The following is a 16,915-nucleotide window of genomic DNA, read 5'->3' on the forward strand; positions in this document are numbered from 1 at the left end:
GCCTCTCGTGAGTCCCCTGCTGGGAACTGGCCTGCAACCCAGGCATGTGTCCTGACTGGGAATCGAACCGCGATAGTGTGGTTCGCAGGCCCGCGCTCAATCCACTGAGCTATACCAGCCAGGGTGGAATACTGGTTTTCTTTTACAGACCATTTAAATCATTTCCTTGTGGCCCTGAATGAGGCATAAAATACATTTGCCTCTTTCTCTTCATTATATACAATAGTGTCTTTGAAAAGACTTATAAATCCCAAACCAATGCCTTGTGCTTTGCCTTCTAGTGGTAAGGCTTCCAAAGTCATTACTGTTCCATGGGTCAAAACTGAACCAATTCCTCAGTCTAAATTACCATTTGGGGGTGGATCCTGTGTTTTAATATTCATTCATTCATTCATTCATTCATTCTCTCTCTCTCTCTGTCTCTCTCCCTCTCTCTCTCTCTGCCCCCTCATCATCTGAATCTCAGTGAGACTTTGGGTTAAAGTTGTATAATCCTTGATCAACTTACTTTTTCCATGTTTTCATATGCCATCAAGGTTCATGGGTTTTGTGAAGGGTTGGCTTTCTTGGGCTCAGTCCCTGTTGTTGTCCTGTGGCTTTAAACTTGGACAGCAAATAACTCAGAACCAAGTTGTTGCCATGGCGTGAGGGCCAGCAGAAAGGAAAAAACAGCTGTAGTGGAACATAGAATCTGTCTGTGTTAGCCCTCTGTCACCGACTGCTCAATCTAGCTTTAGGCTTCACCTAAATGATAAATGGTCCTATTGTTTGGGTTTCGTATTAAAAAAATAGAACTAAATCTAGATTAAGCAAGGACAGAGACCCACTTCATTGCACTGTACTTTAATATTCCTGAGACCCATGGCATTACTGGTGGTTCCTTTTAACAGCCGTCGTTCTCCAGGGCAGAACACTATGCTGCCTTTGTTTCATCTGGTCTTTCTGCTAAATAAGAGATGCTCACTTATCCTCACGACTCCCATATCCTGCTGGATTTCTATTGCTAAAAGAGAAACTGACCACACGGGAAAAGGTAGAGGTTTCAGGCAGGGCAGTTCTGTGTGTTTACAGGCAGGACTGACTTACTCAGCAAATCCTGCTCGGAGAAGCTGCAGCCAATGAAGAGCCTATATCCTGGCTTGCTTGGGGGCTTCTGAGTTTGAGCTGCATGCAGAAATGTAAGACAGTGCTTCCTGGTGCTGATGGCAAAATGGGACCCAGCTCCACTCATTTCTCAGGCTCCCCAGCTTTGCAGACCTGGGAGAGAGCTGACACAACACACATATTGGTGATGTAGCCAGCTTTAAAGGCCACGAGAATCCTTATGGATTCAGGAGACTGGTTTGTTATTTAGATTTTTTTTTTTCTGTTTTGGAAGATGAAATGCTTCTCTCGTTACCTGCCTTACATCTTCAGACCTCCGAATACCATCCTCTCTTCCAGCTGCCATACGGAAGGTACAGACCAGAGAGGGAGAGTGTCTGGGTGGGTGGGAAAAAGTGGGCTGGTGTACGACTTCCCTCAGGCTCTGCTGATACTGTTTTCTATAGATACTGGATGCTGTCATTCCTGGTAAAAGCTGGCATCTGACAGCTTAGATCTGCTTCTAGAATTGCTCTGTCTGCTTACAAGGAAAGAGGGAAGTATTTTATGTTGCAAAGATGATTTCAAAGATGATACAGCTGATGAGAAAAAATTCACAAATATTTTGCCAATTTCCCTTGTTCTACTTAACATGCAAACAAGTAATTGGAACTAATGTTAAGGGAAAAAATTACTGTACTTGCTGCCACATACATTTATCCAAGCTCTCTGTTTTTGTCACTGTCTGTTTAATAACTTGGTGCCTGCCCAAGAAAGCAATTAGCAAAATAGAATTAGCTCACTCCACGATGGTGGAGTGCTGATCATTGGATTGGTTTGCTCCGGGACTGTACTTGGGTTGCAGAGCAGGAAGAGCAGAGCTGACTCTCAGCACTTACTGGCAATGTGATCCATGGGGGTCCAGAGTTAGAGCTTTAACAGGGGGGTGAGCTGAGCCTGGTCCCCAGTACCTGGTCCTGCTGCCTTCTAACCTAGCATGATATGCATACGTGTGTGTGCCCTTATGTATGAGAATGTGTGCCTTGTAAACATTCTGGCCACTGCAGCTTTCAGCATTTCTAGAGTCATTAGCTGCTCCTGCATCTTTTGGATGTGATTTGCCTGTTTCTTCAGATCTGACACATCCTTGGGAAAAGGGCAATTACAAGACAAGCAACTGGCAGGCCATTTTTAGCCTTGGGGGTTGTCCTACAAGAGGTATAGGATTGAAGAGGACTGAAGACGGTGAGGGGCTGCCATACCACCCCAGGTCAAACCATGCTCCCCTGGAACTGAACTTGTGTTTCTCATCCACAGAGTGGGAGCCCGAGAGTGGGGGCTGTGTATATAAAATGAAAGAAACATTTGCTGTGCTATAAGGTGATTTTTCATCAGTACCCCCAGGAAAAGGGAGTAGGTATTTGGGATCAACCTTGAATTGAGACGGAGGATGGTACTTTTCATAGACATTGATATTTCATAAGTTTTTTTCAATTTCCCTTAAAATTTTACCAGTGGCTAAAGGTATGACCCATTGAGAGGTCTTTCTTCCCCCATAGAGAGGAACTTAGAGAGTCTCTGTACATTTGGGGGAGGGGGGAGGGGTAGAAATTTCCAGGGGAACTTTCCAAATATGAAAGATCTAGACTCATATAGGAAGCTGCCTAGATAACTGATCAGTCCTCTGTCCTCTCCTCCCAGTTTAGACTTTGAGAACCCAAATATTTGGTCTACTCAATTACTATTTTATATATTAATCAAACTAAAGTTTTCCCTCATAGAGACAAAAACAGCACAACAATAACTTTCTTGAACTGTGTTTCAATAAAATTTAACTGATTTATTCCATCAAAATGAAAATTCCATTTTATCCATGCCAAAACAAACCACCTCTGATTCATCAACCATCACCAGCTTTAGCAGTGGGAATGAAGAGACAGAGACATGTCTTTAAGTTTGTAGTAAACCTAGTAAAGGCCATGGGCAAAAGCAGTAGCACCTGTCAACCACTGACTTAATGGAGGAGGTACCAGGGAGTAGTGGAAAGGCATGAGTTAAATATCTAAGAAATCAGGGCCAAGTCACTTAATGGCTTTATGTCCAATTCCAATTTTATCTATAAAATGAAAATTAAAAAACTTACTCTCAGATGTTGAGAATTATATGTGATAGTTAAAACCCTCCAAAAAGCTTGGTATATGATAGAGGCTATTTATTTTTGAGACCCATGTCCCATGCACTTTCTTAGATATTCATTTTCTTTGCTTATTACACTATCTTTAGCAATGAGTCATTTTCTCAAACACATCACACTCTCACTAGAAAGTAGTTATACTTATTTAGAGTTTGAGGAGGAAAATATGTCAGAATAAATCTAAGTTTGCACTTTTCTTTTTATGTTATTAGCATCATGTCACTCTGTATTCTGTTTTGGAAAAGTTATGGCTGGGAACTTCATGTTTTATTTAACTGAAAAAGTGGAGAATGAATAATTTGTGTATATCCCTGAGAAAATCAAATAAGTACAAATGACTCAAACAATCCCCTTAAAAGTAATTACAGAACAACTATAAGAGCTTCAACTGATTCCTGGGCTTTTCAGTGGGTGAAACCATCCTACTTAAAAGACTCGGGTTGCCCTCTCAGCTTTGTCTTGACGTTGCTTTTTTTTTTAATACTGCAAGATCCCAGACTTTGAATTCTAGCTGTGCCACCTGCCAACTAGGTGATGTTTGGTAGTTACTTAACCTCCCTGTGCCTCAGTTTCCTCATGTATGAAATATGGGTACTGATACTCCATTGGGTAGTTGCAGAAGAATACACTCAGAATGCCATTCACAGGATGATGGGTGTGATGATGATGATGATGATAATCAGCCCCGACTTGTATTGCACTTACTAAGTCTAAGATATTACTAAGCATTAGTGACACATTGAGACACATTACAGTGACACATTTGTACATAGGGTGAATCAACAATATGGACTCTACAAATATTAGTTATTTTTCTCAGCCTTCAAGCCTGTTTCTTCATTAATCAGAGAGAAACTTGGGTTCTCCATGTTGTAGTCAAATAATTTTTTGAAATACGATCATGTTACCACACCTCCCCCTCCAAACACAAACACACTTACACTTACAGCCTCTCAATGTCTTCCCATTACCTACAAGCCCTACATATTCTGACCCCTGCCTGATCTCAGAAACACCCCATCTCACCTGGTCTCTAGCCACACAAGCTGTCATTGGTTTCTCAGTACCTTCCCTCCAACCACAGTGTTTGGAGATGGTTCTGTCTTCCCTCAGCCCTATTTTGTGTTCACAGTAGCCATCAACCCTCAGCTCAAACTGAGAAGCCATCCCACTGCTTACATCAGAGGACCCAGTATGGTTTGTGGGTGGTGAAAAGACTAATGTAACTGTTAACATCCATCTCCGCTAGACTGAAAGCTTCGTGGGAGCAAGTGCCATGTGTAATTTTGCTCTCTCATACCCCCAGCGCTAGAGCAATACCAGGTACTTCATAGGTACGTCACACATTTTTATTGAATGAGAAGATAACACACACCAAGGCTGTTGTATAGATACATTCTAAAAACATCTGTGAAAAGCATTCTGCAAAGCATTAACTCCTCCATGAGTGCAAGTTGTTTTCACCATTGCCAGTTAGGAGCTTTCTGTGGTCATACTCAAGGGGATTGGTTTTATTTCCACACTCTTTTTTTTAAATTTTAATTTTTATTTAATTCTTCTTCAAGTAAAGCTTTCTGTCTTATATTCCCAACCCTGCCCGCCCCCCACCCCATGCTCCCCACTTCCCTCCCATTTCCACCCCCCACCCTTAGTTATTGTCCATGTGTCCTTTATACTTGTTCATGTGAGTCCATCCCCTTTCCCCCTATGATTCTCTCCCTTCTCCCCTCTGGACTCTGTCAGCCTATTCTGTATTTGAGTGTCATTGGTCATATTTTGCTTGCTTGTTTGTTTTGTTGTTTAGATTCCTATTAATGGTGATATCATATGGTATTTGTCTTTCACTGCCTGGCTTATTTTGCTCAGCATAATGCTTTCCAGTTCCATCCACCATGTTGCAAAGGGTAGGAGCTCCTTCTTCCTTTCTGAAGCATAGAATTCCATTGTGTAAATGTACCATAGCTTTTCTCTATTTTAACTTGCAATAAGAAGATAGAAACAGAAAAAAAAAGGACAAGTAAATCATGTGGATACACAAACAGGGCTTTGAGAAGACAGGTGGCCCCTCTTCCCTTCTCGGTGAGCCTCATTAAAGGGGCACAGAGCTCCTTCCCTGTGGTAGGGAAGGAGTCAACCAGAAAAATGATTTTAGGATTTGAGGAACAGAATTCCAATGCAGCCATATGGGACCCTTCCAGCCAGGACAGAGGAGATGGGCTGACCCTCAGGAAGGAGGGAGCCAGGGAGATAAGAGCCTTGCCCAATATTGTACAGTGGACCTCATTTGGCCTCTGACATGAGAGGATATCTAACAAATGCATGGAGGCACTTCCTTTCCCCAAAAGGACAAGGGCGCTGTGCTTTGCCACATGCCACTTCCTTTCTCTCAGCTGTCTTTGTCATGTGTCCACACTGCCAATCCCTCTGCAACCTTTAAAACTAGGCTCAAGCCAAGCCTTTCTAGGAAGCCTTCCACAGCAGCTCCAAAGATGGAGTTGCTGTAATGAGTCACAGGAACCCTGATCACGGTGGGAAGAAGAAATGCAGGGGGAAGCAGAGAGGCAGCACCAGGCCTGTGGATCGCTGGCTGTGTGCTTAGGGCCATACCTGTGTGATCTCATTTGCTCCTCACACTATCTACTGTACCACATGCTACTATCTCTACCATACAAATGAGGAAACTGACACACACCTGACTTGCCAGAGCCACAGTGAGTAAAATGGCAGAGCTGAGACTCAAGTCCAAACTATCTGAATCAAAATCAGTTCTCTTAACCTTTACTTTCAATGTTTGTTTCTGACTCTCATTGTGAGAATAGCCTTCATACTATAGCGAAACAGTCTGTTAACACATCTGTCTCCTGGTGGCCGGGAGCAGCTCGGGCACAAGGATTCTGCTCTCTTGGTTTTCAGTTCTCTGCATCCTGCATAGCACAGAACTGAACTCTGAGTAGATGCTTAAGAAATTCTTCTTCAGTGAAGGATAGGATGAAACAGTCAACACACAAATTCTTCTCTATCACTCATGCTTCTTCTGGAGGAGGAAAGTTCTAGAGACAGAATATACCCACAATGATACCCACGAGCACAATGATACCCCAAAGCAGGCTTGGTGGAAGTCTATAAGCACCCCCACACACAGATGAAAAAAACACACTTTTCTACCTCAAATGCCATAAATAATAATAACTAAAACACAAAATGCTTCTCTTTGCTAGGCACAATTGCACTATGTGTAAATGGATGTGTGTATGGGTTTCTGTGTTCCTCACAATAATCCTGTGAGGTCAATACTGTTATTATCTTCATTTTATCTACAAGGAAACCAAGACAGAGAAGTTAGGTGACTTGTCCAAGGCCACACAGCTAGTAAGTGCAAGGGTTAAAATTAGAACCCACGCATTCTGATTTGGAGGTGGATGCTAAGAAAGGATTCATGGCTATTTTTGTGCCTTTGTATATACTTAGAAAATTCTTATTTTTCACATTTTTGGAACTCTCAACCCCTTCCCCATATTTAGAACCAATCCACTCTTTAGACCCACATCAAATGCACTTTCATCAACAGCTCTCCCTGATGACTCATTTTCTCGTTGTCACAAATACACACCGATGTTTAACATCTATCCTAAATGCATACTGTAACTCACAGTAATGAGGAAACAATATTATACCACCAGAAGGGGTTGTTGTAAGGATTAAGATAAAAATCTCACTTTGTTTGACACTGCTTGCATTTACATTTTTTTACATTTTTATGTACAATAGGTGAATTGTCTCTGCTTTCATCAAAGGCCAGCCCCCAACTTGTGCACTGGACCCCATGTCTGACCCTACTCAAGGCCCTCCCTCTGCATTTTTCCCCCTCTCTCTGTTGTCACCAAGTCTTTCCTCCCGACAGGATCATGTTTGCAGTCCCCAAGCATGCTGTGAGTCATTTCACTTTAAAAACTCATCTTATGCTCCCGTGTCCCTCTCTAGCTACTGCCATTGGTGCAGACAATGCTGCTTCATTCTTGAGTTTCTTGTCTTGGTCTGAAGGCCCACATTTTTTCTGTTTCTTTCTCCCTCACTGGCTGCTCCTTTCAGACTTCCCTGCTGGTTCCTCATCATCTTTCTGAACGGTAAATATTGTAGCCCAGGGCTCAGTCCTCTCACTAATCTGTGCTTGCTCCTAGATGATCTCAGCCAGTGCCATGATCTTAAGTGTCATTCATTCCATTTATATCTCACCCCAAATGTAAACTGTGCATCCAGCTGCCTACCAACATTCTGGTTCTGCAAACCAGAACTCCTGGTTTCCTCTCAAGAAAAACCCTGTTTGTCCATCATGTGTCTGTCTCCAGCTCTGTTAAGTGAAAACTACATTCTCCTGGTTACTCAAGCCAAAGACCTTGGAGTCATCCTTTATTTCCTTCTTTTTTCATATTCTTCTTCCAACTCTACAGTTAATCCTCCAGGCCTGACCTCCTAAAAATATCCAGAATCCAATCATGTCTTATCACAGCCACCACTCAAATATTTCTTTATCAGAGAGGCCTTTCCTGGCCTTCCCATCTAAAATCAATCTCTCTTCCTCTCTCCATCTCTCTCCCTCTACTTTCTCAGTTACTTTTATCTTGCTTTTTTTTATCCCGTAGTATTTCTCTTTACCTGACATGCTATATACCCATTTACTTATCTGTTCCTGTCTTTTCACACCATGGAATGGAAGCTACAAGAAACAAGGACTTTCTTTGTGTTGTTCATTTCTGTATCTCCAGTACTCAGAACAGTTTCTAGCACATAGGAAGCACGTAATGCATACTTGCTGATTGAATGAATGGATATATGTATGAATGAACATTTATGTTGTTGGTAATAAAGTGAAAAGAATGGGCTCTGGAACCAGATGAACCTAAGTTCCAACCTAAGCACTGCTAATTGCTCATTGACCTTCAATTACTTCATTGGTGTATTTCCTTCTCTAATAATAACACATTGAAGTATTATTATAAAGGTGAAGAATGATATTTGTAAACCCCCTAGTATAGTGCCTGTGAATATTCAGTGAATGGGACTTAATATTTCTTCTGTGTTCCCACTGCACTTACCACAGCCACAGTCACCAGGAGGCATTAATAGTTCCAGATTGATTCAATTTTTGCCTGCTTACATAGCTAGTTCTGACTGTAGGCTCATTATGTGCAAACTCTGTGCTAAATATTTTATAGTTACTACTTCACATAAATCTCACAAAACATCATGATACAAATATTGTTATTGGTCCCCATTTTACAGATGAGACAGCAAGGTACAGAACAGTATAGTAACTTACCCCCAACCACACAGTTAATAAGTATCTCAAGGTTTGTATCCAGAGTGCTTGATTCTAGTGCAGGTTCTTATCTACCTGTAACATTTTAGGTATTGCTCTCAGCCTGTGGAAACTTAAAAGATGAAAAAGCCTCATTCCTATTTTAAGAAGCTACAGTCTGGCAGGGAGAGATAGGCATACACACAACTCTACAAGTGGGTTTTAACCCTGGCTGTGCAGGAGAGTCACCTGTGGCAAATGCTCCTTTCAGACTTCTCTATCTAAGGGCTATCTCTAGCACAGCCCTAGGGCATTATGCTCCATAGGAGTGGGGCCCAGGAGTCCCAGTTTTTAAGGTTCCCCAGGTGAATCTTATGAGCTGCCAGAGGCAGGAACCTCAGGCTGTGATAAACAACAGTCAGGGCTGAGGATGTATTCAAAGCTCAGAAGAGCTCTGGGAGAAAGAGATTGATGAACTGTGGGTCCCTTTGGAATGGCAGAGTAGAGTCTTGCCACTGAGAAGAGGTTGCTTCTAGTCAAGATCATCGATATCTGGCAGCTAAGTGGCTTTCCTGGAACGATTCAAGGTCAGTGTCATCCACTTACACATTTAGGGGAACTCTACTGAGCATTTGTCTGTTTTATGGTAGCTGTGAGTTGGCCTCAAGATTTTATATCCAGGCACTGGCTAAAATATCTGCCTACTACAGGAAAAGTCATTCAATTTGTTGGGCTTTAGCTTTGTTCTCTAGAAAAAGGGGATAAAAACTATGCACATATCAAAGAGTTTCTTTTCTAAGTAAATGTGATAATTCATGCAAGGTATATAGTGTGGTGCCCAGAGTTAGCTGCAGTTATTAGTAATATGATTCATGTGAGTGAAAGCCCCAGAAGTCAATTCTTGCCTTATTTACTTTGAACAACATGGTGATGGAAAGCATCCTGGGACAGGGGAGTGATACTTAGATTCTGGTTCTCCTCTGACATTGCTGTCCCTTGGGAAATTGGCTAGTCCTGCTGTGCCTTGGAGTTCAAAGGGACTATCAGAAAATTGGTGGTGTTGGTGTGAGTTAAGTGATAGTGCCTTCTGAAGTATGTGCCTCTCTTGAGTGTCCCATGTTAAATCAGAAGCTTGGAGTGATAACCCATTTTTTTAAGGTCCCAGTAAATATCTGTAAGGAACTTAGCAGATCATAATAAATAAGAAGGCCAGCTCTGGCCTGGTGGCTCAGTTGGTTGGAGTATTGCCCCATACACCCCTCTCCAAAAGGGTTGTGTGTCCCTGGTCAGGGCACATACCTACATTTCAGGTTCAAGCCTCTGTTGGGGTGTGTACAGTCCCCAGTCTGGTGCTGATGATCCCTGGTCTAGGCTCAGTAGTGGTGCACAGTGCAGTATGTACAGCAGGCAACCAATCAGTACTTCTCTCTCCCACTGATATTTCTTTTTTCCCCTTCTTTTGTCTCTAAAAGCAATGAATAAATATCCTCAGGTAAGGATAATTTTTTTTAATGAGGACTGAAAATAATGTTCAAAAAAGCCAACTAAGAGCCCTGTACTCTGCATGCATTATCCCCTGCAGAAAATCATGGAAACTGTTCTGCATGGAAGCGGATGGTCTCCAGGTGAAGATACTGAGAGGGGGCTGGAGAGACAAAACATCTAGTTGAAAAAGACTTTGGCTTTGAAATCTGATAAATCCGTGTTCTAAATAGGACTTAAAATGAGTCATCTCCCAAGTGTCTGTTTTCTTGCCTATAAAATGGGAGTAACACTGCTTTGTTTTTATGCTTACTGTATGGATTAAAGGCACCATTAAGTGAAAGGTGCCTAGTAACTACTTACTAGATGATATCTATATGTACTGTGATAGTATCTTTGTCCCAGGTTATACAGTGACATCAGGGTGGTCTGATTGTAATTCCTGGTTTCCACCCATTCCACTGAACTCCCATTAAAAAAACAAAACAAAACAAACAAACAAACAAAAAACATTGTGGATTTTTTTTATTCTTTAATTCTTTCAACCTCCATCACCTTCAATGGTGCTTGTTTATAATGTACACTGCTCAGGGCTCTTCTGATTTGTGTTTCTGAATTCATTGTTTGTCTTTGGTACTTGTGCCCCAAGGCAATTCCTTCATTTTGACTCAATTTTATAACCCTAACAGAAAAATCACAGGCAATGAAACCATCAGCATCTTTAGAGAGACTGGCCCGTTAGTTTTCTGAGTCATTGTTTCTCCATTGGCAGACTAAGCTGGGAAGAAAAGATGGGCTGAAATTGTCAAGACCTTCAACTTCCCAAGTGTCTGCAAAAGCAGTTAGTAGGAAGAGCAAACAGGATGCTGATCAGCATATGGTTTCAAAGATGTGCATGAAAACCTTCCCTGAAGCCTATTGCTGATACATGGGAATGTCCCCTTTCTAGAAGTTTTAGGAGCAAATTGAGTAGTCAGTGAACCTCCTTGCAAGAAAGATTATTCATTTATTCAAAAACACACCTACAGAATGTCTCCATGATGTATCATACATGGGCTAAGCAATGGGTTCACAGGCGATCCAAGTAGATGTGGTTCCTGCCCTGATGGAGGACAAATAAATTAATGTAGACTGTTGCAGGCGCTGCAATGGAGAGGCCATGACATACATTAGAACAATGCCTGGTAGGACTGTGTAATGAATATGAAGATCAGAACTTCTCTGAAGTGCCATTTGACCTGAGATCTGAAGGATTAGTAGAACTTAACTGGGCAGAATGAGAGAGAGAATGTTTCAGGCAAAGGAGAGCCTGTTTGCAAGGTCGTGTCACCAGAGGGTGATGGTGAATGGCAGGTCCTTATGGAGTGGTGTGACCCTGCATGTCTCTGTGATATGATGTATGGGGCTTGGTCTTAATCCAAAGAGCGACTGGAAATTATTGAAGAGTATAAATTCAATGTGTGGCTTGGGGGGGTGGGGCGGGCAGGGAATTGACCCCATTTGCCACATGAAAAGATTCTTTTGACTTCTACAAGAATAAATTAGAAGAGCCAAGAGGTGGATGGACGTATTTCAAGGAGTTGGCTACTGCAAACAGAGATAGGTTGTTGCTAAAAGCAATCCTTATCCTTAAATCACAGCAGACTTGTAGGTGTCTCTAGGTATGCCCCAAACTCCTCAAGATGTATTTGTGTCTAAATGGAACAGCCTTATAAACATAGAAACCTGTCTATTGTTTTGACATCCAGACAAAGGAATTTTTCTTCTTAATGAGTAATGGCAGAAACACACAATGCTCTCTTTTGAAGAGGCAGTAAACATTCCAGGCATTGAAAAATAGAGTGAGTTTGCTCTTTCAAAAACAGAACTTGCAAAGCATGATATTTAGAAGGAATGAGAAAGGCTGTCCTAGGACAAAACCACTAAGAATGCTTTTGTGTCATGTTTATTCAGCAAGAGATAGCTTCAGTTTCAAAACCTCTAGATAGAATGGTACATAAGCTTTGTGGCACATATTCATATATAAGCAGCAAGGTGACCCTGGCAGGAGAGAGTTGATCAAAAGCCAGCCTTGCCCTGACTGGATATCTCAGTTGATTAGAGTGTTGTCCCAATATGCCAAGGTTGCAGGTTTGATTCCCAGTCAGGGCACATACAAGAAGCAACCAATGAATATGTGAGTAAATGGAACAACAGATCAATGTCTGTCTGTCTGTCTCTCTCTCTCTCTCTCCCCCCCCCCTACCGTCCCACTCTCTCTAAAAGCAACTTTAAAAAAAAGATACTAAGCAAGAAAAACAAAGCTAGAGCAGGCCTTTAGGCTACATGCTTCTATCCCATTGGAAAGAATCATTGAAATTTCATCTGGGAGAAGACTTCTGAAACCATCTCGTCCAGCCCTTCAAAGGGTCCCTAACTCTCCTGGCAATATTCCTGAACAAGATAGCAATAGAGAGCTAGCTCTCTGCCAAAGGTGGCTGTTCTACTTCAAGACAGTGTTGATGCCTAAATCATTAACCTACTTCTTAGAACAACCACATCATACACCAAAGGCTGTCTCCTCATGACGATTCTATGTGTGTATGAGAACAATTTTCATGCCCCATGTAGGGTCAAGATCCCAAGTTCCTTCAAATAGCCTCTTACGACTTCATCTACAGTCTGGGTGATATTTAGGAATATCTAGGTGCCAGATCCTATTTCTAACTGTTTTTAATGTATTAGCCCATTTAGTTCTCGTAATAATCCAGAAAACAGGAAACTTTTATTATCCCTATTTTGTAGATGCAGACATGGAGTCTCATCAAATGAAATAACTTGCCCAAAGTCACATGGTTAATAAACAGCAGAGGTATGATTTGAACCCAAGTGGGCTGGCTCCAGAGCTTGGGAAAAGCATAGGCATTGCTGTCACAGTCTTGTCTTTGAATCCAAGTCCGAAAATTGCCATGGCCAACTGGGTGCTCCCGACTAAGCCTCCATTTCTTCATTCACAAGAAATGATTATGGACCCTACCTCAGGGTGGTCAGAAGAATAAATAAGACAATGTCTGAAAAGCAGTGCCTAGCTCACATGGCACATTCATTTAAGACTCAATAAATACATGTGTGAATAAATAAAAGAGGACTTTCTGGGTCTGCCTTCCCTAGCAAAGTTTCTTCACTCTTTGCCCCAATTCTCAAGGAAAATACCTATTTCATGTCACCCTCAGGAGATCAACCAGAAACAGGGAGTCACAGCATAAACAAAAGACAAGACTGGAATGAAGATAATGATATGTTTTATCTCCACAAATTGCTTCCCTCTCTCCAGACTCTAGAGTGTTCCACAGCCTAGAGATAAAAGCAAACAAGCTGCAAGATAATGGCTGTGTGAATTATGTGATGTCTCCGTTCAAACTCCCTCCAATGGCTTCCCATTTTCATCAGTAAAATCTAAAGTTCTTCTATGGCCCACGGGTCCTAGGTGGTCATCTCATAACTTTCCTTGTCACCAGCTACTGTGGCCTCCTCCTTGTTGCTTACACACACCAGGGACATTCTCTCTCCAGGGCCTTTGTCCTTGTTCCCTCTGCCTGGAATGTTCTTCCACCACATGGCTGTCTTCCTCACTTCCTTTTAGTCTATGCACGAATTTCACCCTTCCCTTGGGCCTCCCTGCTGCCTACCTTACCCAAAAGGACCTACCTCCCAAGCACAGTCCTTCATTTTACTTTGTGGATTTTCTCACTGCTTCATGTATTCTATGTTTGCATTTATTTATCATTTATTTCCCCTTGCTAGACTATGAGAGCAGGTGCTTTGGCCTTCTGCTCACCATTGTACCAGGCATGTACTAAGTAGGTATCAATGCATATCTGTTGGCTAAATGGTGAATAATTGTGGTTTGGGGCAGCAGCATGAAAGTGGAGTGACCTGCAACATTTTTGCCTCCCTTCTCTTAGGATGGTGTTTCCCATATGCTAACATACATAGGGATTACCTGTAGTGCTTGTTTGAAAATTCAGCTTTGGGAGCTCATACACTGCCCTCTAAAATTTTTAATCTGTATGTCCTGAGTGGAACCCATTTTCAAGAAGCACTCCAATGCCTATTGAGGGAAGAATACCACATGCAGCATTCAAGAATCAGTAGCAGCGATGAATTGTTTCCTTCCTCCCTCCATGTCTACAAGGTAGGAACTGCAGACATAGCATCAGGGAGCTATGCTGTTGGCAAAAGAGGGTTAGGGGCACTGTTCCTGAACACCCTGGTTCTGGTTCTAAGTCTCCGGTCTTCAAGAGGAACTCAGAGTAGAAGGGCAACATGAACTTCCTTCCTTGGCAGTGCACAGGGCAGTTTTCTGAACAGCCACTGCAGGCTGTGGATGGAGGAGGGCACCCCTTTGCACCTGGCAATTCACCTCAGACAAGATAGCCAGAGCTGGAAGAGGCACTGAAGCCCTTCTCGGAGCCACGCCCTGTGTAGAGCTCAGAGATTAAGTGAAGCGAGGAAAAGCACACAATGTTCTAGCTGGGATTGAAACCTAGCCTCTGGATCCACTGTGGTGTTTTGGCCTCTGTATCCTTTGAAAGTGGTCTGACTGTTCCTAACAATCCTGAGAGCATGTTCTAATGAAATGCTGACCTTAGTGAAGGCTCTTTATAGGAGAAGGAGCTAGGGACCCCTCAGGATACATTGTAAAAAGTTTGCTTCCGTTTGCTCTGCAGGCAGGTGTCCTGATAAGGCCACAGGAGAGAGCCAGCCTCCCTGTCCTTTTAAATGGCTGAGCCAAGTATGTGTAATGGCACGATTATTTTATAGTTTTTAAGCAGAAGCTCATTTTTTCTTTGAAATTGGCCCTATTTACACATAAGATGAGCTCAAAAGACTGTTATCTAGTACTAAACCCTCAAGAATGTTCTCATAAGTGCTAGCTTTCACACATTGGGTACCTAGCAAGGCAATTCATGACCAGGATATGTAAGACATGTATCCACCCTCCTGCTGCTGTGCCTCTTAAATGCCCCTAAGCAATGGGCCTACCTGGAGTGTATAGATCTCAGGACTGCAGACCTGGGGCAGTCAGATACTACCAGAACTGCTTCTCCCACAATTTCTCCTACTGCAATCTCAAACCTGCCGCTGTGCCTAGATCCCTTTTTCTCTTCCCTGTCTCATGGGTCCAGGCTAAGCCGGCTATGCACACTGAGAACAGCCTCCTCCAAATTCACTTCATTTGAACTTATTTCCAATCTTCTTTGGAAATTGTATTTTCACCTTTTATTCAGAGAAATTCAAGCAGAGATGACAAATGGAAATGATTGTGCAGGTAAAGCAGTGGCCAGGGCTTTAGTTACAATTCTCCATTGATTCTCAGCTATGCTCTGGGCATCATACAAAGTTATCTGTTGGATACAGCACCATTAGGTCATAGCACAGACCTCAGTGAATTGATTCAAGCCTGAGGCTCCCAGTGACACCAAACCTTCATTTAAAGAACCAGTTCTGCCCTGCCTGGTGTAGCTCAGTGGATTGAGCATGGGCCTGTGAACCAAAAGATCGGAGTTCAATTCCCCATCAGGGCACATGCCTGGGTTGTGGGCCAGTCCCCAGCAGGGGCCAGTTCCCAGCAAGGGATGCACAAGAAGCAACCATACATTGATATTTCCCTCTCTCTCTCCCGTCCCTTCCATTCTAAAGATAAATAAATAAATAATTAGTGTTTGAAAAAGAACCACTTCCCAGGAAAGCCCAATTTTATAACGTTGAAGGAGAAAAGCATTATCCACTCTATAAATTTTAGCTTCTTAAAAATTAAGCTCCCAAAGCATTTAACTTTTCAGGGTAAACAAATTAAATAAGATATGTTCTAGGCAGCTGGATCAGTGCCTGGGACTTAGCAGGAATTCAAAAATTGTTTGCTCCATTCTCTTCTTCCATTGGCTTTGAGCACCTACTATGTGTTTAGCATGGCTCTAGACACTGAGTATCCAGGCTATGAAAACGGGTGGACCCTTGCTGTCATGGACTAGATGTTCTGCTGGGTGAAGACAGGTAATAAACTATTACAAGCATTCAATCCAAAATAAAGTGGAACCAAAATAAAGTAATACTATACAAGGAGATTTAAATAAAATTTAAATGATGACCTTGGCTACACCTAACTGCAGAAATACCCTCCAAATTGGCCTTCCAGCAAATAAGCGGCATGTCTGGCCTCCTTGGCAGCCCCCAGAGCATTCACAGCTCATTTGGGGTGTTTATTGGCAAGTGTTTCTCAGGCCTCCAGTGTAGATCTCTACTTTTCCATCTGGCATGCTCATTCTGTACAGGATGGTGGGCAGATGCCGCTAGGAGCCTGTTCCTCTGCAGAACTGAAGCCCTCTGGGAGCTGAGTCCATAGGCTCTGGGAACAACATTCATCCTTCAAATGTTTTTAAAGCCTCTGTGAAATACCAGGTTCTGGAGAAATGTCAGGAAACAAAGCAATCCCTGACCCTGACCTTGTGACACTCCCATTCTAGGAGGGAAAACAGACAACCACAAGTGAGTGTCAATAACCAGGAACTCTCAAGTGGCAACCAGGGCTGGAAAGAACATAAAAATAGGATAAATAACACAGCAAGAGACTTGGGAATAGTGGACTACCAAGAAGAGTATGGACGAGGAAGGCATCTCTGAAGAGATACATTTCAGCCAAGGCTTGACTAATGAGCAAGAGGCAGCCACACAGAGATCCCTGGGAAAGGCATCACGGACAGAATCCCCTGCGCATGCAAACACCCCAAGGCCAGAATCAGTCTGGAGTACAAGGTCTTGATGGAACACCATATTCTTTTGTGGTAGATTTTTGTAGGTTTGTTTTAAAAAATTGAAAA

The 16,915-nt window shown here is 42.5% G+C and overlaps 1 protein-coding gene across 2 annotated transcripts in view; it reads left to right on the forward strand.

Annotated features, from left to right (window-relative positions):
* Positions 1-972: 972 nt before the first annotated feature.
* Positions 973-16,915, forward strand: part of PPP2R2B (protein phosphatase 2 regulatory subunit Bbeta) — a 434,480-nt gene continuing 418,537 nt past the window's right edge. Inside the window, exon 1 of one of the 2 annotated variants that reach the window (XM_037044990.1) lies at positions 973-1,457. In XM_037044990.1, coding sequence (XP_036900885.1) covers positions 1,384-1,457 — 74 coding nt within the window. In that variant the 5' untranslated portion in view covers positions 973-1,383. The remainder of the gene's footprint in view (positions 1,458-16,915) is intronic. The other variant, XM_037044991.1, reaches the window with a different exon arrangement.

This window comes from Sturnira hondurensis, unplaced genomic scaffold (genome assembly GCF_014824575.4).
Source record: "Sturnira hondurensis isolate 20B ecotype Veracruz unplaced genomic scaffold, ASM1482457v3 Scaffold0004152, whole genome shotgun sequence".
In the NCBI taxonomy this organism is placed as follows: Eukaryota; Metazoa; Chordata; class Mammalia; order Chiroptera; family Phyllostomidae; genus Sturnira; species Sturnira hondurensis.